At 38.2% G+C, this 23,872-nt stretch overlaps 1 protein-coding gene across 6 annotated transcripts in view; it reads right to left on the bottom strand.

Moving 5' to 3' along the window:
• TENM1 (teneurin transmembrane protein 1) overlaps positions 1-23,872 on the bottom strand; it is a 908,231-nt gene that overhangs the window by 269,104 nt on the left and 615,255 nt on the right. For all 6 annotated transcript variants that reach the window (XM_027535180.1, XM_027535182.1, XM_027535183.1 and 3 more), the window contains 5 exons: positions 20,506-20,705; positions 19,171-19,381; positions 13,084-13,185; positions 11,473-11,667; positions 7,617-7,817 (listed from right to left, as the gene is read on the bottom strand). In XM_027535180.1, coding sequence (XP_027390981.1) covers positions 7,617-7,817; positions 11,473-11,667; positions 13,084-13,185; positions 19,171-19,381; positions 20,506-20,705 — 909 coding nt within the window. The remainder of the gene's footprint in view (positions 1-7,616; positions 7,818-11,472; positions 11,668-13,083; positions 13,186-19,170; positions 19,382-20,505; positions 20,706-23,872) is intronic.

Raw genomic sequence — 23,872 nt, 5'->3', positions numbered from 1 at the left:
TTTGTACTAAATGTATGGTCCCAAAACTGTAACTTGAGATTTTTAATTTAAACTTTAAATTAGTACAAATGGTCATCATGTTGTACACCTGAAACTAATAAATATTGTAAATCAACTACAGTAAAAAAATAAAGTTTTACCCTGGTTTGTAGTGCAGACAACTTCTTATGAGAAACAAACATAAATCTTCCCCAGACTTAGAATTTCAACATATTTTAACCAACTATAAAAAATGAACAGAAGTAAGAAAGCAAGCCAATCATATGCAAGAGTTGACAGAAACAAGAAACCATAGATCCAGGCCCACAAAGCCTTAACATGATCTATTTATCAGATATAGCATGTAAAATAACTATGTTTAATATGCATAAAGAAAATAGTAGATAAAGACAGGATTAAGGAGCAAGAAATTTCCAAAAATTAATGAGAGATATTTGAAAAACAAACTAAATAATTTTAGAAATGAAATCACTGAAATTTAAAATTTAAATGAAGGGTAAACATCATAGTAAACACAGCTGAAGAGATATTTCATGAGCCAGAAGACAAATTTGAAGAAATTGCCAATAAAATAACAGAGAAACAAAGAAATGGAAAATTGGAAAAAGCATAAAAGACATAGAGGCCAGAGTGGGAGAGTCTAATGGAAATTCCAAAAGGAAGTAGCAGAGAAAGTGTGAAAATCAAAATTCATTGAGATAGTGACTAAATATTTTCTATGATTTATGGAAGACATGGGTTCTTATATTCAAGAGGCTCAGCAAGTCACAAGCAGGATAAAAACAAGATTAATCCACACTGATCTTTAGGATAAGACATTGGGTTGTGAATTCTATTGCCAACTTCAATGCTGAAGCACACACAATAAAGTAACTTTCCCCATGTCTCACAGCAGATTAGTTCCTTCAGCTATAAAATGAGGAAACATTATTAACCCTGCTTACACCTTAACGATGTTATGAGAATAAGAGAAACTTGTTTGCTAGGTTACTGGGAATGTGGAAGTATAAGTCAAGTTCTTACCAGGTGAAAATGTATGGTCCTTCTTTAATGAAGGACAAATCTCTGTCCTTTCCAACGACTCAGAAGAATGAAAGTGAAAGTCGCTCAGTCGTGTCCTACTCTTTGCCATCCCATGGACTATACAGCCCATGGAATTCTTCAGGCCAGAATACTGGAGTGGGTAGCCTTTCCCTTCTCCAGGGGATCTTCTCAACCCAGGGATCAAACCCAGGTCTCCCACATTGCAGGTGGATTCTTTACCAGTTGAGCCACAAGGGAAACCCAATAATACTGGAGTGGGTAGCCTATCCCTTTCCGATGACTCAGAAGAATACATGTAAAGCAAATCTCTGGAAAGGTTCTAGAGGTAGTTTTTATTATTAAAGCTCAATATGCAATCCACACTCTAATAATGTCCCTGGAGTATGGCCATAATAATGAATGAAGGGACTTCGCTGGCAGTCCAGTGGTTAAGAATCCCCTTTCCAATGCTGGGGATGTGGGTTTGATCCCTGGTGGGGGAACTGAGATTCCACTTGCTGTGGGGGTGGCTGGGTCCACACGCCACAACTACTGAGCCCAGCACACCCTAACTAGAGAGTCTGTGCACTGCAACGAAAGATCCCAAGTACCAACCCATGCAGCCAAAAATAAAAGTAAGTACATGATTGAAAATAAGGCTTTATTAAAAATAAATAATGAAATGAAGAAAATGGCTATGTCAGTATTTGGAGAAAAAATTAAAACCAATGGATAAATGCAGGGTGTTTTTATTACAGGAATGAAAGTATCTTTCAGTTTATGAGGGAGGGGGAGATATATGAGGGAGTATGAGAGTTTATATGTATGAGATGTATGAGAGTTTATGAGGGAGTGCTCTTTAATATCTCTAATAATTTGATTTTGTACAGGATTGGAACAACTTATTCTGATCCTTCTCCATGTCTTGGCCACTGATTTTGCACAACTGAATTCTGGCTTCCTTCGAAGTCTCTCTCAACCATCTCTACTAGAGACCCTTTCTACCTTCCTGCCCCGCCCCTGCTCAGACCAACCCCCACCCCCCATGTCAGAGAAGCAGACAGCAGGTCAGACTGTGGAGGGGAGCACCCAGGTGGCCGCCTTTCCTGCAGGATCTCACCTCCAGGGCCAAACACATCTTTTAGATTACACCCTTTTCTGGGTCTATTTCATTTCATGCAGATGAACATGAATTGAGAAAAATGCCAAACAGAGAATGAACTTGGAATTCAGAAAAAGTTTGGGTGAATGAGAAATGCATTTAATGGTGCAGTACAAAATTTTCCTGGTTTCTTTTGATGTTCCTATTGGTCTTTCCAAATGCACTCCTTATTATTAACTGTACTTGAGCCATGTAAATAAGCATGGCTCCTCACACTCAGGTTTACTTAGTTACATTTTCTTACCTCACAGTTGCCACCTTATATATATGTCCCTGGTTTGAAAAACAATTTTAAAGCTTTAATGTCCTGGAATAGTCAGCGGAGTTAGCTCAGATTTACAGAGAGGGAGCTGCAAATTTATCTCATTGTTCAAACCTGTCAAATTGTCAAAAGTTTCACTGGATTTTTGCACTGCAGTCTGCTAATGATGGCAGAAAAGGTATGGTTTTTATCACCTCAGAACAAAATGTAAAAGATGTATTTTGAAAACATTTGATATTTGATGTGCTTTAAATCACATCATAAGATTTGATGGCTATTAAACGGACTCTCTTTGATAAAGATAAGGTATTTTTGAATCTTAGAATTTTGGGGGGTTGATTTCTATTTTCATTCAAGACAAAAAAACTTAGGGGGTGTCAAACCATCTCTGAGTAGGATGTATTGCTAGGAAATCATGATAATAGTATGATTTTTTTTCCATTTCATATCTGCCTCCCAAAAAATATTTTTGTGGATTCTTACATTCTTAGTCTGACTTGAATTCTATTAAGGATGCTTTTGGGGTTGTATTTCTAGTGCCACCAATGAACTGCACTGACAGATTCCGCAGGTCTACAGTTAATGTTTCTACTTCACTATGGTGTTAATGGTGTAGCCACTATGTTTCAAGGAGGGGGTTATTTTATTAAATCAATCAAACCAGAGTCACCTTAAGGTTTACCCTTTATTTCTTCCAGAATAGAAAAAAAAAATGACTTTAAAATAAACTTGATCAGAGGTTGTCGTACTTTGCAAGTTAAAAATAATTAAGCCTACATAGGAATTAGTCATAAGCCTTTTTGTCCCTGTATTCTAAAAAGCAATATAAAACTTCCCATCATGTTTCAGTGACTGTCTATATTTGAGCTTTTTAGTCCATGAAATTTGTTCATTATAATATATTAACATTGTTTGATAACCAGTAGAGACTTTTCTTTTGTGAAGTCAGCTACAGCTCTTAAGAAATTCAGGTGTGTATCCCAAACTGAATAGACAAGATTATCTGCAATCCTAGGTTCCTAATCTGGGTACACTGATTATCTCTTTTCTATTGAAGATACTTAATTTCAGTTACTTTATATATGAGTGGCTTTTTCTCTTCAGTGGCATGATGAAGGACTATATAGTTGTACCCGTAGCATGTACATTCTGTTTTGAACAAAGCTTCTTTATCAAATGGCATGTACAACCCTGCTGTTACTGTAATATCTATAGGAAAAATACAGTGTACACTAATCATTTCAAATGGCCTACTCAATACCTGGGAATTTCAGGAAAGTGATGCATTATATGTGATAGATATATAGAATCAGAGGAAAACTTTTTGATTATTGGCACTTTCAATAAAGGGGAAAATGAATAATGTTCTAAAAGCATATACTTGTATAATCAAGGAAAGTTTTTCTAGCAATTATAATTATATGAGCCTTTTACAACTTCCTCCTCTAATTACCTGTTTTATTAGTAGATGCATATCACCATCCATTAGGGAACACTTAAAAACATAACAAGACATTGTTATATACACACATGTTTATGTGTGTGTGTACATGTGTATCTCTACGAATAGAGGTAGATTCTCAAACAAAATGGTCTATATATCAAAGTGTGGATTTCATTATAACATAAACAAAGCTATTTGCAATTAATATTTTCTCACCATAAACAATATGGAGTTGAGAGTTTATGAACTGTATCCACAAACCATTGATAATCAGTGTCAACAGCTCAATATACAGGCTAAAGAACCATAGATCTCAGTATTGAAAAGGGCCTTAAGAGCCACTTGGCTAATCTTCTACTATTTCAAAAATGAGGCAGATGAGACTCAAAAAAGTTAAATGAGTTACTCAAAATCACTATGCTGTGAATACACACACAAGCACACATGAGCACAAGCACACACACACTGTCATCTCTCCAATGGACAAAATGGCCACATGTCATAGGATAGCCTGAAAATAAATATCCTTACAACAAAGCCTTATGGAATCTTCACCCAGAACTACAGATGATTCCTGTTATATAGCAACTGTGTACACACACACACACACACACACACACACACACACACACAGCTTCCCAGGTGGCTCAGTGGTAAAGAATCTGCCTGCCAATGCAGAAAATGCAGGAGACTCAGGGGTTCGACCCTTGAGTTGGGAAGATTCCCTGGAGGAGGGCATGGCAACCCACTCCAGTATTCTTGCCTGAAAAATTTCATGGACAAAGAAGCCTGGCAGGCTATGGTCCATAGTTCAGGAATACTTCAGGACCTAATGTGCCATCTCTCTAGCTGATTAATCCAGTTCTAAGATCCAGGATAATGAGAGGGGATGATGGTAGAAAGGACAGAAACTGTCCTCTCTTTGTGGATGCTTATCTTCCACAAATTTCACAGTCTGCTATATGAGAATAACAATAGATAGAATGGCTCACAGGAAGTTTCATCAAGAAGAAAGGAGTACAAAGCTCTAAATTCTGCTTTTATGCTCCCCTCAGAGACTATGAGACCAGGAGAAGCCAGATTTTATGAAAGACATGTAGTAGATGTGTTTTACAATGCTGATCTTCAAAGCTGCAGCCGGTATCTTCAGTATAGGGCTAAATGTATTACTGAGATTTCATGGCAAGGAGCTCTATTTTAAGGGAGCATGATTTGACCTGCAGTATATCCAAATCTAAACTATGTTATAACAAGCTTCTGTTGTATTCCCCTTGAGGTGTTTTTTAAAGACTAATGAGTTAACCTTTGTGAAGTACCATGAGACCTCCAGGTGAAAGAACCCTATATCAAGTATCCATTCAGTGCCGCTAACAATACTCAGTGTACCTAGAAAACAGACTGAAAATAATCAGTAAACCATTCACTGCAGTCCCCTTGGTATCAGAGCAACACTGTTAACATGCTAACAGCTAAGCTTCATGCGCTTAGAGGAAGAGAATGATCAATGGCAAAGAGCATATCCACCTTTGAAATGACATGATCCATTATAAGAATCAGATGTTAAATTGCTTCCTGTACTGAGCATACTCAATTAAAAGTCTGCACAGTGAGATCATCTCGATGGTTAAATATGCTCTGTGGGAACAACCTTTATGGAGCTTAAAAATCACAGAAGGACTATTCCTACCATGACACCGGAGATTCAGGAGGCATTTCCTGTCCCTATTTTTCAAGTTGGTAGTTTTATTAGGAAGGCTTTTGCCTGAGAGACTGCAGAGTTTGGGGTTATACCTATTCATCCTTTTGCTTCTCTGACCAAGAGGTGCTTCTAGTGTTCTTTTTCTATTGCATCCAGAATGGATGGATGTGGCTTTAGTCCACTTTTGAAAGTGAAAGTGGAAATTGCTCCGTTGTGTCTGACTTTTTACAATTCCATGGACTAATTCTCCAGTCCAGAATACTGCAGTGGGTAGCCTTTCCCTTCTCCAGGGGATCTTCCCAACCCAGGGATCGAACCTGGGTCTCCTGCATTGCAAGCGGATTCTTTACCAATTGAGCTATCAGGGAAGCCCCCATTCTAATTTAGTCTACCTTGAATCCATGTTATATCTGGACAAGAATGCAGGTGATATTTGATGCCCTTCATCTCCTCGAATGTTCCCTTTTCCATAAGCTCATCTATTCACCTGAGTCCCTGCTCCTTGTCTAACTCTTCCTTTGGTGGGGGTGAGGGGCTGAAAAGAAATGCTAGATGTGGGATGAAATCAACAGTCCTGCAAACAACTTTCAGGTTTGCAATTAGCCAGCTCTATGACCTTGGAAAAATAATTTAACCTCACTAGCTCTCACTTTTCCTCTTGTTTCAAAGACTTATATAGCTCTTATTCATTGTTGACTTTATCTCCTCCAGCCAGACTCCAAGTTCCAGTAGTGCAGGAATCATGTATTCCTCACTGATGTATCCCGAGAGTTAGCACATGGGCCACGGTAAGTGCTCAAGGAAAATCTGTTCACAGAATATTTTAGGCGGACTTCTCTGGTGGTCCAGTGGCTAAGACTTCGTGTTCCCAATGCAGGAGGCTCGAGTTCGATTCCTGGTCAGGGAACTAGATTTCACAGGCTGCAACTAAGACTTGTTACCAGTCACCCATCTCCCAAGGTAGAAATCATAGTTAGTGATAATTCCTGCCTCCAGCAGCACTTATATAGTAACCATGTCCTGTTTCCTAACCTCGACCTAAAACACAATCTTTTATAAACTGCGCAGTAGCTTCTTACTGTGTCAAGAAGAAATGCAAGTTCCTTAGCATGGCGTGCAAACAAAACTCCCTACGTTCTCATCCCTGCCCATCTCTCCAATTATATCTTCTGGATTCCTAGGTGCAGCCATACCCAATGACTAGCAATTCGTCAAATGGAATATTTGGTTTCACATTTCTTAGTTTAAATTATTCCTTCTGCCTGGGATATTCTTGGCTCTCAAATCCACCTGATAAACATATAATTATCTTTTTAGTGTTCATTCAAGTGTTAAGATGTTTCCAAAGTCAGAAAAGGGAACCCTCCTACACTGTTGGGGGGAATGTAAATTGGCGCAGCCATTATGGAAAACAGTATGAAGAGTCTTTAAAACACTAAAAATAGAGTTGCCATATGATCCAGCAATCCCACTCCTAGGCATATATCCAGAGAAAACTCTAACTTGAAAAGATACATGAACCCCAATGTTCATTGCAGCACTGTTTACAATAGTCAAGATATGGAGGCAACCTAGATGTTCATGGACAGAAGAATGGATAAAGAAGATGTAGTACATATATACAATGGAATGCTACTCAGCCATAGAAAAGAATAAAATGATACCATTTGTAGCAACATGGATGGACCTGGGGATTGTCATCCTGAGTGAAGTAAGACATAGATTTGAAATAATCTATAGAGAATTGATCATAACAGACTTCAGAATGGATGGAATAACTACAGGAGAGTGCAAAATGAAGACAGAGGTTCAACTACGGAACTATGACAATGAAAAATGTGATGAAAAGCCCAGTGGTGTGAAAGCCCAGTTGTATATGAAAACTCAGTAAAATACAAGCCTAGAAAACATGGGGAAGCCCCTTATGAAGGCATACAGATCTGACTTTAAGAAATATTACCTTAAGGAAAGACCAGTAAGAACTCAGGAGTGAGAGAAGGGGGTGAAGAATTAGACTCGGATGTACCTGTTGAGCAGTCAGCCCCTGTCCACTTGGGATCGCAGCTGCACGTGCCAGTTTCCAGCAGAAAAGTCCCGTGTCCTGAGCACTGCTCCTGACATATTGGAAGTGGCGTTTCACAGTTGACTCCTCCCCAACCAGTAGAACAGTGACATTCTCCTTTTACACAGATGCCATGGCCAGAACACATGGGGTCTAAGCAGTCCTCTGAAGGCCAGAAAAAAAAAAAAAGGCGGGGGTGGGGGGAAAGGTTGAAAGTGAACAGGTGTGGCCAGGACACTGAGATACATTGATTTTCCGATATTACATTATTTATGCTATTTTCACTAGGCAATAAAATGACTTACGTAAATGCTGTGTTTGAACCAGAATATTATCAACACTTAAAAACGTGGTAGGCTACCATAAAGGTTGCAATCTAAATGTAGAAGAAGGAAACCACAGATACGTTCTATGAAATTAAGAGCAGCATGTAGCACTCCCACACAAGTGGGTGGGTGGACCAGAATGAGCCTTCAGTAGGGATTCCTCAGCTTTGCAAAAAAAAAAAAAAATCAAGAATTTTTGGTAAGTCATTCTCTGTCTTCTGAAATTGGAATCATAGCTCCCAGAAATGGCTTTTATTTGATGTGTCTAGAGGAATTTTTATATATATTTAAGTTTGGATTATTTAAGGTATTGGCTGAGGTGACTGCTGTTTCATGGAATCATATAATATAACTAATTTCTTATAATCTCTCATTTATTCCTAAGAAGCACTGAAAATGCAACATTTTAAACACAATTTAAAAATTCTTTGCCTCCTGGATTCTCTTTCTACCAGGACACTGTGACATAGTTTTCAATGCTTTAGAATATCACAGACTCAATTATATTTGACTCTGATTCTGTGAAGTCTGGAAATTTTTGGACACATTCTAACAAATACTCTAAACTATTTCACAAGTAGATTTCTATGCTTGCCTTGGGGAAAATTATTTTGTGCTTTTAACTGAGTGACCACCCCACAGGTAACAGGCAAGTTGATGTCCAAATTCTGATCTTCCCATACAAATAAGATGAGACCAAAATAAGCTAACCATTATGAGGACGTACGCTTTGAATTACTTTTCTAGCAATGGAAACAGGCTGATACGATCTGCCATCATTTGCAAGACTGGCCTAGTTTTAGTGTGTAGCATGTGCCATGGAATGGGCTTCCCAGGTGGCTCAGTGATAAAGAATCTGCCTGCAATGCAGGAGATGTGGGTTCCATCCCTGGGTCAGGGAAGATCCCCTGGAGGAGAAAATGGCAACCCACTCCAATATTCTTGCCTGGAAAATCCCATGGACAGAGGAGCCTCAAGGGCTACAGTCCATAAGGCTGCAAAGAGCTGGACACAACTTAGTGACTAAACAGCAACAACAAATGTGACTTGGAATAGAGTTAAGTCTAACTAGGCATTTTATAATTAGTGTTATTGCCATTATAATTAGCCCATGATCTCAGGGTCATTAGCACAATGCTTTAATACCTGAGCTAATCAGCAAATAAACACCAGAAGGTACATCTAATTTGATCTATTCGTTATTTGGAGGGAGAGGAAAAGTGTGTGTGTGTGTGTGTGTGTGTGTGTGTGTGCGCGTGCGCTCAGTCACTTCAGTTGTGTCCGACTCTTTGCGACCCTATGGACTGTAGCCACTAGGCTCCCCTGTCCGTAGGGATTCTCCAGGTAAGAATACTGGAGTGGGTTGCCATGCCCTCCTCCAGGGAATCTTCCCAACCCAGGGATCAAACCCAAGTCTCTTATGTCTCCTGCACTGGCAGGCAGGTTCTTTAGTGTTCAATATTATTTCAAAAGGAGGTAATTTTGTTGCATCAAAATATAACAATTTTAATAAATAAAACAGTATTAACTTAATATAGGTTTATTCTTTTTTTTAGAAGACCACCTTCAATGAGTAGGTAAGTCATACTTAAGTCAGAGGCACAAAGTCATTTGGCTGCAGGGACCAGGTGGGTTGCATACATGAATGAGGTGGGCTGGATATAAGAAAGCAGGGTGTGCTGGGAATAAGTGTCCGGTTTAAAGGAAGCTGCTGCCTCTGTGTGTGTGTGTCTGTGTGTTGGTTGCTGAGTCATATCTGACTCTTTGTTACCCAATGGACTGTAGAGCCTGCCTGGTTCATCTGTCCATGGGATTCTCTAGGCAAGAATACTGGAGTGGGTTGCCATTTCCTCTTCCACAGGGGATCTTCCCGACCAAGGGATGGAACCCAGGTCTCCTGCATTGCAGGTGGATTCTTTATTGCCTGAGCTACTAGGGAAGCCCAAGTTGCTGTTAATTGGCTCCAATCATTGCTACCATGTAGGAGTGTGGGCTGAGGGTCACCAGATATTTTTGTTGCTCAAAAGAGGCCAGAAATAGAGATTTTTATATGATACTTCTCTATTTTAAATTTTGCAAAATACACCACATTAAACAACAATGAAAACACCACCACCACCACTTAGTGAAACGAAATCCACCCATGCGCCCATTCAGGCTGTGAGTTCCTGTTTGTGAAATCTGACTTAAAACATTTTTTATTATTAAAAAAAATTGTATTTGGAAAGTTTCTACCTTTAAACGTGGTACTCCTTGCTATCTTGGTTAGTCTATGAATTTTCTTTGTGGCCTAGAAGGCAAACTGTAGCCAAGTCCTTTTTCAACTATTTACAAAATTTAAATTAGGACGGTCTAACTTAGGTTAAACGTTTTTTAGGGCAGATTGTAGATGTTGTAATAGACACCATTTTTTGGGGGGGTGAAAACATGTGTGTATCTATATAGCATCTGAATGTATAGCTTAAATATCATGATTGCTGATGGATCCCCATAAAAACAGCTTCTAAAAGTAAGTCAGGAACTTTACTGCCTGTCAAGTCCCAATGACATTCATATTGGAACAGATACAATCTTCACACCAAAATTCTACTATGGCTAATGGAAGGTGGAAAGCTAAACTCTTGTTTGCTCATGGAGCAGAATGAGATTAAACCCTTTAAAATGCTGTGTAATAGTCTTAATGAGCCATCTTTAAAAAGCAATTATAGTGCATTTTCAGCAATCTATTTCCTGAACAACAGTTGTGATGAGACCATCTCCCATGGTAATGGTTTAATATTATTTCTGAAATCAGTCTTATTTGAGGAATGTGGCATGAAAAAGGTCTGATTACTAGCAAACTTATTTTCCAATGTGTCTTCTTTAAATGATAAAACTACTGCTGTTTCAAAGTATGTTTTTTAAATGATAAAATTATTGTGCATGTATGTGTAATGCTCCTTTGGGGTGAATTTTAATATAAAGGCATTGTCTTGAAACTCATTAGTGGTAAGCCTACTTCCTTAGGCAGGGAGGTCAAGTTTCAGCATGAGGTATATAAAAATAAATAATATAAAGCAATAATAATAATGGTAATTACAAATCACTCCCAAAGAAAACGTTTATGAAATGGTTCCAAATGTGCACAATAATATTATTTTTATTATGTGCTTTAGAGAAAGATGTAGCCTAGTGCACTCTATAATAATGAAAGCATATAAATTAACACCTAAAATAATCATGATGGAAATTTTCATCATAAAACAGTGTTAAAATGAGGGGGGCGTATGGCATTTTCCACTACTGCTCTGTAAGGGTCAGAGGTATGGCCTCATGTTATTATTAGAGGCTGTCAGAAGAGACATGAACTCCCATTGCTCCATGTACTAAGTAGACATGTTGTGCATTTATGGTTTGCAAAGACCACTTATGTCTCTTCTAGAAACACAGAATGACACCTTGGACCATTCAGTGAGCGAAAAGCCTGAAGCAATATATTAACACAGGGCTCTGACCTTCCTCGCATATTTCTCCTTTGTATCCTGGCACACAGATGCAAACTCCCATGATGCAGGTGCCGTGGCCAAAGCACGTTGGATCAATGCATTGCTCTTCTGGAACGTCGCACTCTGGCCCCTTCCAGCCATTTCGGCAGACACAGTGTCCTTTTTCATATTCTCCATTCCCACCACACAGCACAGGGCACGAATCTGAAGGTTGGCAAATGAACTTGTAATGTTCTCATAATGCTTGTAAAATCTCCAAAGAGTAATTCTCTATCGATTCTCATATAATATTTCTGGCAAAAAAATTGTACTATTTCTGGCTTAGCCTTTATTAAATCGGCACATGTTCATGATTACAAACAGAATTTTCCTCTTATGGGATTGGGGGAAAGATAAATTATAAAAACACCCTGAGTGAAGAAATTATTTCAAGCACTTGCTTTTGATACTCTTAAACAACTATCATCATCACCATCATCATTATTATAAGTTAGGATTTTTCTCTCTTTTGGGGTTTCTTCCTCAGGCAGATAAAATTCATAGAACTAGGAGGAAGGTATTCCTATTATAGAGTGTTATCTTTCAAAAGTTGGGCATTTAGAGATTGGTACTGGACAGATGTCTGTGCCTATTCCAGCTGTGCAGACCTTCATTGGAACATTCACTCTGCTCTGTTATTCTTTGTCTTCTTATTAAAAAAAATATGGACCTCCCTGAGGGCAGGGCCTATATCTCGTCTTATTCATTTTTTTCCATACCAGCCATAACCTCTGCTTCTACCCCCTACCCTCCTTAAGATCTATTGGAGAACTGGGAATCTAGCAAGTGCTATTGAATTCTCTGCTGAATAGAATTTAATCTAAAGAAACTGAGTGGCTGAGAAACCTGAGATGAAAGCATTAGCAGACTGAGAACTTTAAGAACACATTGTGAACAAGCAGAAAGCATCTCTAAAGTATTGATAATAACTGTAAGCCTGTGGGGAAAACCCAGCATGATTTACCCACAGCTTTTCAAGAATTAAACTATGGGCAAGTCTGGTTTAGTAAAGTTTGAAACTTTAACTTCTGCCTTCCCAGTCTTTGCTTTATAAGCTACTCAGCTAGCTGGTGACTGTCCACCTCTTCCACTTTACCCTAGTTTGTATAAGTGGTTACCCAAAGTTCCTCCATTATAAATGAGTTTATGAAGGGAATAGAAGTACTGAGTTGGCCAAAAGGTTTGCTTGAGCTTTTCCGTAAGATGCTATGGAAAAACCTGAATTAACTTTTTGGCCAATCCAATATCATGGAGTAGTTGGTTTCAGAGGATCCAGGTATCTCAGTGGTTAGATAACCTTAGTTAAGTGATTTGACTTCTCTGATGTTATTTCTTTGCCCATTAAGCCAGGATAATAGATCTATAGCATAGGATTATTATACAATATATGAATTAAAAGTACCACAAAGTGTTTAGAATGGTGCCTGGCAGAGCAAGTGCTCAACTTCCGGTAGAGACCATCTCGGATGTTGCTACTGCTACTCTCACTCCTATCCCTCCTCCTTTTCCTATTGTTACTAATTCTAAGTTCTCAAATGACATCAAGTTCCCTAACCAATCGGTATAACAGGGCAACCTTACCTCTAGCGCAGTCAGGTCCAAGGAATCCTGGGAAGCAGTGACAATGGCCAGAGATACATTCTCCATTTCCATTGCAATTTGTCGAACAGTCATCCATTATTTCTATTAATAGAGAGAAAAAGAAGAAAAAAAAAAAAAGAACAAAGCTATAGGCTGTACAGTCTTTATTTTTTACTAAATTGCGAAAACCCTGGGCCTATAACAATCTTTGCCCTCTGCTATCTACAAAGCACTTACTGTCTAAAGTCAGATGCCAAAGATTTCTGTAAGAGGTCACAGTACCAAATTATTTAAAGCACCCTGGATTTGCTGAATTGGCTATTCAAGAGTGGTATTAAAAACCAACCTCACCTCTAAAATGCATCAAGGGTCTAGATGAGCTGAATTCTTAAAAGACATTCATGATAAAACTAAAAATGTACTAGGATTATAGGTCATTTCTCAAAAGCAAAAAGGGCTTTAAAATATAACCCAGAAAATGAAGTCTATTGTTTATTTTTTAAATTTAGGTGGTAGCAAAGAAAAATGTCTTCTCTAGCACCTTAAAATGTTTAATCTACTATCTTGACAGCTTAAATATGATAATCAGTATTTTATTTTCACTAATAAGTGACAATGGAAAGCTTTTAAAGTAAGTGTTCATATTAAACTCACCACCATGAAAAGCATTAGAACCTAAGCATTTTGTTGAGAAATGCTTTCTTGGCTGTAAATGCCTATCAGTTCTTTGCCACTAATTTCCCTTCAATCTATTCTTAGAGAAGAATAGGTTTCAGGGGGAATTGAGAAGGCTTTGAAGGTGCCCGTACATAGTTCTGGTAACATAGTATCTTCAATACAACAGAACTTTGACCAATCTTGTGCTAAGTAACTTAATTGAAGAGTTATAAAGTTTTATGAAAATCAATCTCTGACGATGATATTGAAAACTGTTTTTAGTTTAAAATTTTATTTGAGTGTAACAGCATCAAATTCCAAGTCCACGGCCTATTATGATTATGTATACTTTACTCCTGCAGTTTAAAAAAATTCCACCTTTTCATGACTTTTTTCCATATGTTTTCTATAACTTAGCACTCCTGGATTCTGACTTTTATGTTCTGGCCCATTACACTCATACTTCTCGTAGGTACCAGTTTTTTCTTTTCAATCCAAATCATCTACTTCATCTAGTTATACTTGGATAAGCTATTTCCAATCAGAAGGAAATATTCTAGTTAAATAGTCTTGGTGTCTTCCACTGAACTCTGAGAATTTACAATTAGAGTTGAGAAATAGCAGTTCTTCAATTGTGGCCTTTTGACCACCTACATCAGGAGGATCACCTGAAGTACTTAAAATGCAGATACCCGAGCTTCACACCAGATTTATTGAATCTATCTCTGAGGATATTAGTCATGCTCGGTTGCTCAGTGGTGTCCAACTCTGCAGCCCCAACAACTGTAGCCCGCCAGGCTCCTCTGCTCATGAAATTTTCCAGGCAAGAACACTAGAGTGGGTTGCCATTTTTTACTCCAGGGGATCTTCCTGACCCAGGGATCGAAAGTGCATCTCTTGTGTCTCCTGCATTGGCAGGAGGATTCTTTACCTCTAGCACCACTTGGGAAGCCCCCATCTCTGAGGATGCAGCCCAGTAATCTACATTCTAACAAATACCTCAAGTGACCCTGCAGGTGAAGACTGAATTAAAGAATTGAGAACCAGTGCTTCAAAGAGCAAACTTCCATGGTTAGAGGAATTCTAATCTAGACTTGGAATTCTGCCTTGGGCAGAAGAAAAGCAAGAGGAAAAACGTGGCATCTAGTCCATTTAGGGGATCCTTAGGAAGCTGAGAATGAATCCAGTGGCCATGTGGATGGCTATCCTATCTACAGTGGAGATCATTCTTGTGACATCCATATGAACACATCAGATTCCTTTTTGCAAGTTTACAATGGTCTGTTCTCTGATTTCTGTGCTAGAAAACTGAAGTGGATAAGAACTGACACATGGCATTTGCTGAAAACTGGGCTGGCAGGAATGTAACATTTGACAATGAGCTAACCACTTTTTAACTCATTAAAACATTAGTAATTTTCAGAAAATCATTCCTTTATTTAAAAGATCATTACAAAAAGGCACAAAGAGTCTAATTTCTTTTCATTCAGAGATGGAACAATTATTATCTCTTTTCTTGTTTTGCTTTGTTATACCAAAAAGAAGTGGCCATTCTTAAATCTACATTTGGATTTTCCCTGCCCTGCATGGTTAATAGGAGGCTATAGAGGAAAATTTCAAAGGTAAATATACTTGAATTTAATTTCATACCAGGTCCTATTGACAGCTTCATGGAAGCAGCCTTGTGGGAATGTAGCTACTGGAGAGAGAAAATGTTTAATAAAATTTGCTATCAAAATAAATAAAAATCCCTCTGTCTTATTGACTATCTAAGAATTGTCCTGAGGCCCATAATGCTGCACAGAGCTTAACACCTGCAATGCAAATGAGAAGAGAAGGCAATGGAGGAGGTTTTGGAAGCTGCCACCTCCACTGGTATCAAAGAGACATTGGGATAGCCTGGGGACTCCAGAAGAGGATGGCTACAGCAGAAACACATAAATAGATAGTGATAAAAAAGAATGTGCTTTTCTATTTATAATGGCCTCCAGGAAGTTTGTCTTCCATCTTTTAAATCTTACTCCAGAATCACTTCCTAGACACCAGTTCATTAGCGTTGAGAATTATTTTAAAGTTCTATGATTAAAACCCTGTTCTTATGCTAGAGCTTTTGGATCTGCATCTGCGCTGATGATGGGTTTTGCTTCTGGCAGATTTTCTCATGGGAGAAACCAAACCTAATGAGTAATCCTATGGAATGAGCATATTCTAAAGAGCAGGGGTTTGGAATCAGAGATATTGAGTGTCTCCCATATCAATTTTGCCACTTGCTGGCTGTGAGACTTCTTTATTCATCCCAAGTCTCTGATTTCTTATTTGTAATATAAGTACCACTATACCTATGCTGGAGAAGGCAATGGCAACCCACTCCAGTACTCTCGCCTGGAGAATCCCAGGAATGGGGAAGCCTGGTGGGCTGCCGTCTATGGGGTTGCAGAGTCAGACGCGACTGAAGCAACTTAGCAGCAGCAGCAGCATACCTATGCTAGGCTTGTGATGAGAATCAAACAAGATAACTGAATGTAGAGTGCTTGGGGCAGAATGGCACTCCATTAATGGTATACATTATGTTATTGAGCTGGTTGGTGAAGACTTTGGCTTATTCATAACTTTGTCTATGAAACTAGAAAATAACATATAGTAATACAGGCTAGTTGCTCCCCTATATTAGTCACTTAATACATGGTTATCATGCTGTTTTGATCCCTATGAGCAGACCAAATATGCTGCTAAGTCGCTTCAGTCGTGCCCGACTCTGTGCGACCCCATAGACAGCAGCCCACCAGGCTCCCCATCCCTGGGATTCTCCAGTCAAGAACACTGGAGTGGGTTGCCATTTCCTTCTCCAATGCATGAAAGTGAAAAGTGAAAGTGAAGTCGCTCAGTCGGGTCCAACTCTTAGCGACCCCATGGACTGCAGCCCACCAGGCTCCTCCCTCCATGGGATTTTCCAGGCAAGAGTACTGGAGTGGGGTGCCATTGCCTTCTCCAGACCAAATATAGTTAAGATCAATCCAACTGATTATAATATTACCACATAATAGACAAAGGAGCAAATATATTATCCTCTTTTAACGATTACAAAAAACATAAAAATAATGGGGAGAATTTAGAGTAAATAATTTATATACCTTTGACATTTTGGCAAATTTACTTGAATTCTCTTTAAGTGAAATTGTAGGAGAAATAAGAAACAGACTTGTGTAAGGAAGAAGCAAATATGTTGTTGCATGTGAAACTAAGAGCTTAATCTCTGGATAATAGGAAATTATATCTCAAAGGTTAGGTTCTTTGGGAAAGGAATTAAGGGACATGAAAAAAACTCCAAGCGTGTTTCTGGGTCTATTGATTTTTGAAAGGTTAATAGCTTGGTTAGTGTTTTAACTTGAACTTAGGGGTAAGGATAACAGGAAGAGAGAAAATCCTCTTCACAAATATTTTAAGTCTTCTAATTGCTCTGATTTCTTAGGAGAAACTCAATCTCTCATATCTGATTAGTTTGCATTATCAAAACTGAGTCTTGGTGGACAAATATCATGAAAGATGCAATTGTTGAATTTGCCCCCACTGAATCTCTGAGAAGCAAAACAGTGTCATGACTTAAAATGTATATATATATATATATTTCTAATTTAACAAACATTTTGTCTTTTGAAGATGTAAGATCAGTAGAGCTTTTCTCTAAGTGAAAAAATCATTGGTGCATTTTTATTGCCTTTTTGATTACTTTAGAGGCAAGTTTTTGATAATCTGTGGCTAGAATACCATTTTATACTGACAAAAGGTCTTCAGCATCAAGTAAAAATAGAATATAATTGTTATAAAGAATATAATTGTTATAAAGAGCACATGGCATATCTATTAACAATCAACACGATATCCTAAACATATGGTAGAACAGGTTAACTAAAGGATAAAGTGGTGAGAGTTGTATAGAAAACTGACAGCTGTAAAATATTTTCCCTTCTTTTAAAAGACATGTGTTTCAGAAAATTCACACAGTAAAATACTGTGTCTATGAGTTGTATACTCTTAGGGCTCTAAATTTGCTAAAGAGCTCAGCTTTATTCATATAAAGGGTTATATAAAGGGGAATGACTTCACCCCCCAAAATGACAAGAGTGAGCTGTCTCTGATTAACTAGGGTGAAAATGAGTAAGAGTGTGTGTAGACATTGTACTGAAAAGAATATTCTTTAATAGGCTCTGAGCGCAGTGAACAAGTCATTGTGATGATTTTTAAACTAAACACTGCCTTATGATCCAGCAATCCCACTGCTGGGCATACACACTGAGGAAACCAGAAGGGAAAGAGACACGTGTACCCCAATGTTCATCACAGCACTGTTTATCATAGCCAGGACATGGAAGCAACCTAGATGTCCATCAGCAGATGAATGGATAAGAAAGCTGTGGTATATATACACAATGGAGTATTACTCAGCCATTAAAAAGAATACATTTGAATCAGTTCTAATGAGGTGGATGAAACTGGAGCCTATTATACACAGTGAAGTAAGCCAGAAGGAAAAACACCATTACAGTATACTAACGCATATATATGGAATTTAGAAAGATGGTAACAATAACCCTTTGTATGAGACAGCAAAAGAGACACTGATGTATAGAACAGTCTTATGGACTCTGTGGGAGAGGGAGAGGGTGGGAAGATTTGGGAGAATGGCATTGAAACATGTAAAATATCATGTATGAAACGAGATGCCAGTCCAGGTTCAATGCACGATACTGGATGCATGGGGCTAGAGCACTGGGACGACCCAGAGGGATGGTATGGGGAGGGAGGAGGGAGGAGGGTTCAGGATGGGGAACACATGTATACCTGTGGTGGATTCATTTTGATATTTGGCAAAACTAATACAATTATGTAAAGTTAAAAAAAAGAAAAAAAAAAAAGAACTCTGAATGACCCAAGTTATTATCCTTAAGACTCTTCTCTATGCTTAGGTTATATTTTGCAATCTTAATGTTTCCAGAATCAGTTGTTCTAAAGAAGAACTCGGTTGATGCTAGGTTTTCCATTTCAAAAAGGTATTTATTTGCCTTTTCTTTTTTAATAGAACTTGAATTAACAGGGCTTCTCTTGCTTATTTCCCTTCTTCGTGAAGGTTTTCATCTATGTAGTCTCAGTAATAGTGTTATCCAGGGTATTATTCCTGTTGAAAACATATAAAAAGGAGCATGGCAGGTATCCTAAAATAGCCGCAAATAATGGAGCATTTTAAAAATCTTAATCTGCATTTAAACAACAGTACTGACAACAGCAATGTAAACCCGTCTCATTGTGATGTATCCTGAGTAATGACTTTAAGACAGAATGAGCAATAAGCTTCAATAACATCTGTATCTCTTTCATCACTGTGTCTTTCTGGGGCTATGCTGTCGATTCAAAATCATAGCCAAGGCAGCTTACCAATTGCTGTAGTTAACACAAATACTTGTTCCATCTTTTTTCCATCATTGTAAAATGCCAGATACCAAGGCCCTTGGTCCATATATTCTATGAAACCTGTTTCCTGCAGTGAGGTTAAGATTAGGTTCCGAGGAGAATGCTGGGTATCATCAGAGCTCCTGGAGTCCTGTTTGACCAGTTGTTTTCCATCCATTAGCTTTACAAAATCAAACTGGAACAAATGCAAACACAGATATGAGCCACGACTTTTACCTCTAGACTGATAAACATCTCTCACATCACTTATACTTCATGCTTCTTTGCCCTGGAAGTGGGCAGAGTGGGAAAAGAGGCAATTCATTCTTAAGTACATCTAAACCCCAAAGCATATTATTAATTCTGAAAACAAAATAACCCTCCATGATATTTATAAATGTTACCAACCCTTCAGTTTTGGAGTATTAAAAATAATTAAGCAAGATATAGAAGAATTATTTGGTATTATGCAAGAGAATCTTGATATTTTACAAAAAAGTATCTGATAGAAGATACTTGAAAATAGACATTCCCCTTGAAATGTTACCATGATCGTCATTACAAATTAAAAAGTTTTCTAGTTTTTAAAACTAATAAATGAATAGTCAAAACATTCAACATAATGTACTACTTTTGTGGTAACACAATGAAATATTCAAAGACCCTGTCCTCTTTTCTTTTGTCCCTAATTGGACAAGAACATGGCACATGTATCCCAAGCCCCAAATGGTTACCATTCCTTATTCTACCTAGATGGAACAGGGCCTCAAATGGGTTTGTGTAGGAAGAGATAAGAGAAAGAAATTAAGGGAAAGGAAGTGGCAAAGGTTTCTAGAAGGGTCTTGTAAACCATAGAGGTTTTACCTATTTAAGTTTTTCTTAACAATAATAAGGAGTATGTTTTACCTACAAGACAAAACACGCCTTTTTGACACATTTCCCTCTTGATTTGCATTCCTTTATTGGGACAACAGGTCAGGAATGTATGGAACCAGTGGAGGTGTGGGCACCAAGACTAAAAAAGAGGAGGGGGCTGGGAAGGCTCATGACCATCCTGTTCCAGGAAGCAGAACTTCAGTTGCAAGAATATTTTCTTAAACTTCCTTTTTTGAACCTGTTTTGCTAAATTCTAGTTGTTATTGCTCAATAGCATCTTTTTTTTTTTTTCATTCACTTGACTGTGATTATTCTGGATATTTGCTCATTACAAAATTGTCTGCCATCACCTTTGACTCCCACATACTTTGCAAGTCACAAACCCTGAACTATTCATCCCGCCACTCTCTGAAAGGGTCAAGAAATATCTACAATATCAAATACCTGAGTGTGTGTAGGTGGAATGTTTCTTCTGCCATAAATTCCCAGCAATGAGTCCTTGGCTAAAGAAATATTGAATTTCAGATATATAGGATGGTGGATAGTAATCTGAAAACGCCAGAATAAGCCAGGTGGAATGGTCTGCATGACCTGTGCACCAATGTCAACTTCTCCAGTGTCTATTGCCCGTCCCTTCTGAAACACTGGTTTTAAAAATAAAGAAAATTATTCATAATATTAGTCAGTTAATAAAACAATGGTTTTTAGATTTTCAAGAACATATATATCAAATCAGACTTACTCAGCTCTTCCTTCCTTTTCACCCCACCCATCTTGTAAAACCTTATCCAAATTAACTATCTCCAAGGAGTCTTTCCCAACCAACCACTGTATCAGTCTCTCCTTCCTCTTAAGTACTATTGCACTTATTTCCATCATTTGAGTCATTTGAACCATTATTTACTGAACTTTGTCTTGGTAGCTGTTGGAGATACCTACAGCTGTATAGGAGATACAGCTATAAGCGAAAGTTAGTCATGTCCGACTCTTCGTGACCCCATTGACTATACAGTCCATGGAATTCTGCAGCCCACAGTACTGGAGTGGGTAGCTATTCCCTTCTCCAGGGGATCTTCCCAACCCTGGAATTGAACTGGGGTCTCCTGCATTGCAGGTGGATTCTTTACCAGCTGAAGTACCAGGGGAACCCCAGGAGATATCTCCTTTACGATGCGCTTTCCTGGTGGCTCAGATGGTAAAGGAGATACAAAGATGAGTAAAATTAAGTTCTGGCTCTCAAGGAACTTTGAATATAAGAGAGAAAAATAGGGCAAATATGCAAATAGCCACATTGTAAAGGAAAATACTTGCATTGGGTATACAAAGGAAGGAAAGGTATTTGATCAGAGGATACTCATCATTCCTGGCTGTCTGAACCCCCTTTATATTCTTTTATTTTCTTCTTAGCACTTATCACCACTTAATATAACATGTCTTTTACTTATTTCCTGTTTATCACCTGTTTTCACCTGATAGAATATAAGGTCCATGAGGCTGTGGCTGTTTTGTTTATTGCTTTATCTCCAGTAACCAGAAGAATGTAGTTCTGTGATCAGTACATATTTATTCAATGAATAAACAAATGAGTGAATCAGAAAAGCATATTTATGGGAAGTGGTACTCAAGATGAGCCTTAAAGGATGGAAAGGATTTCAACAGAGTTGAAGAATTTTCTGTGGGAAGAATTTTCCATGTGAAAGGAACAGCTTGAACCAAAACAGAGAGAGACTCTATAAAGCTAAGGTGCAGGGTACGTGTATGTAGATAGAAGAAGCTGGAAGTAGGGTTAGAGGGAAAGGATGGAAGGCGAAGTGTATCTGATAAGGCATTAATATCCAAAATATATAAAGAACTTGTACAACTCAATAACAAAATGCAAATAATCCAGTTTTTAAAAATGGATAAAGGACTTGAGTATATATATTTTCCAAAGAAGACATATTAATAACCAATAGGTATATGAAAGATGTTTAACATCACTAATCACTGGGGAAATGCAAATCAAAATCACAATGAGATGTCACCTCACTCCTGTTAGGCTGGATAGTATCAAAAAGACAAGAGATAAATATTGGTTAGGATGTGGAGAAAAGAAAACCCTTGCGCACTGTTGGTGGTGAAGAAGGAATTCATAGGGCCTGGACTCCATCTTAGGCCTGTTCATGCTGATCATGCTCGGCCACCTTTCCAATGGACTCTGAACTCTGTGTTTAGTGCCTATGAAAACAACAACAGAAGGATAAGACCCCCTCCAGACAGGGGAACCTTGAAGATCATATCTAGGTTACTCTTTGCCTAAGAGAAAACATACACTAATCACCCCTTCCTCCAGACAGGCCATAAATTTTTCTGTATCTATCGGAGTGTAACCTCAGGTGTATTGATTATTGACTAATTGTTTGACTGTTTGAGCACATGAGTATGTGGCACGTGAATGATGGGGTTATTGGGATTGTATTTTCCTTGGTTCATATAAGTCTCAAGGAATTTGGAGTGGTGGGTTCAGACACATACACATGGGGTATAAAAGATTTTCACAAATGCTGGTCGGGGTTCTTGGCTAAGAGGCGACTCTGCCTTGGGCCCACTGGTGTAATAACTACACTCCACTATCTGCATTGTCCATCTGAGTGAGTTTGTTTCCCGGAACGCGTGGCTACATCAGTGGGAATGCAAAATAAAAGTGAAAGTGAAAGTTGCTTAGTCATGTCTGACTCTTTGTGACCCCATGGACTATACAGTCCATGGAATTCTCCAGGCCAGAATACTCGAGTAGGTAGCCTTTTCCTTCTCCAGGGGATCTTCCCAACCCAGATTTCAAACCCAGGTCTCCCTCATTGCAGGTGGATTCTTTACCAGCTAAGCCACAAAGGAAGCCAAAAATAGAACTACCATATGATACAGCATTGCTACTTCTGGGTATATATCCAAAGAAATCGAAATCAGGATCCCACATTCATTGCAGCATTATTCACAATAGCCAAGATATGGAAACAACCTGAATGTCCTTCAGTGGATAAATGGATAAAGATGAATCTGAAGGGCATTGTGCTTAGTGAAATAAGGCAGACAGACAAAAGTTGATTTCATACAAATAAGAATAGAATGCTGGTTGCCAGGGCTGGAGGGAGGGGGAAATGGGGTGATATAGGTCAAAGGAAACAAATTTTCACTTATAAAAAGTTTTGAGGCTCTAATATACAGCATAGTGAATATAGTTCATGATATGGTAATATATACTTGAAAATTGCTATGAGTAAATATTAAGCATTTTCAACCACACACACACACACACACACACACACACACACACGAGCTGACATGTGTTAACGATGTGAGGTGATAAATGTTTTCATTATCTTGATCTTGGAAACCATTTTATAATATATATGTATATCAAGTCATCATGACGTATACTTTAAATATATATGACCATATTTGCCACAATTAGGTTAAAAAAATCACATATTATCTGGGAAGTGTAAAGCTGGATTATCCTAAGGAATGGTACAAATATCAATTAACTTCAGATTACTATAAATTCAAAAATCTTATTGTAATTTTGTATTTTATCTTTTGTAAATACTAAAAGATAAAAATTTATTTTTTGAACTAGCATAGAGAAAATAGTACTGAGATAAAAATAATTCATTCTAAATGAAGACAAGAAAGGGAATACAGACTAGATGGGTCAATTAGAAAGCATGAGGAAGATGGAAGATAAATTTCATATATCTATATCTTTACCATCTGAGCCACCGGGGAAGCCCCATATATCTGTGTGTGTGTGTGTGTGTGTGTGTGTGTGTGT

The sequence above is a fragment of the Bos indicus x Bos taurus genome, chromosome X (genome assembly GCF_003369695.1).
Source record: "Bos indicus x Bos taurus breed Angus x Brahman F1 hybrid chromosome X, Bos_hybrid_MaternalHap_v2.0, whole genome shotgun sequence".
Classification (NCBI taxonomy): Eukaryota; Metazoa; Chordata; class Mammalia; order Artiodactyla; family Bovidae; genus Bos; species Bos indicus x Bos taurus.
The sequence above is the reverse complement of the archived record's forward strand: the minus strand, read 5'-3'. Positions and strand labels throughout refer to the sequence as shown.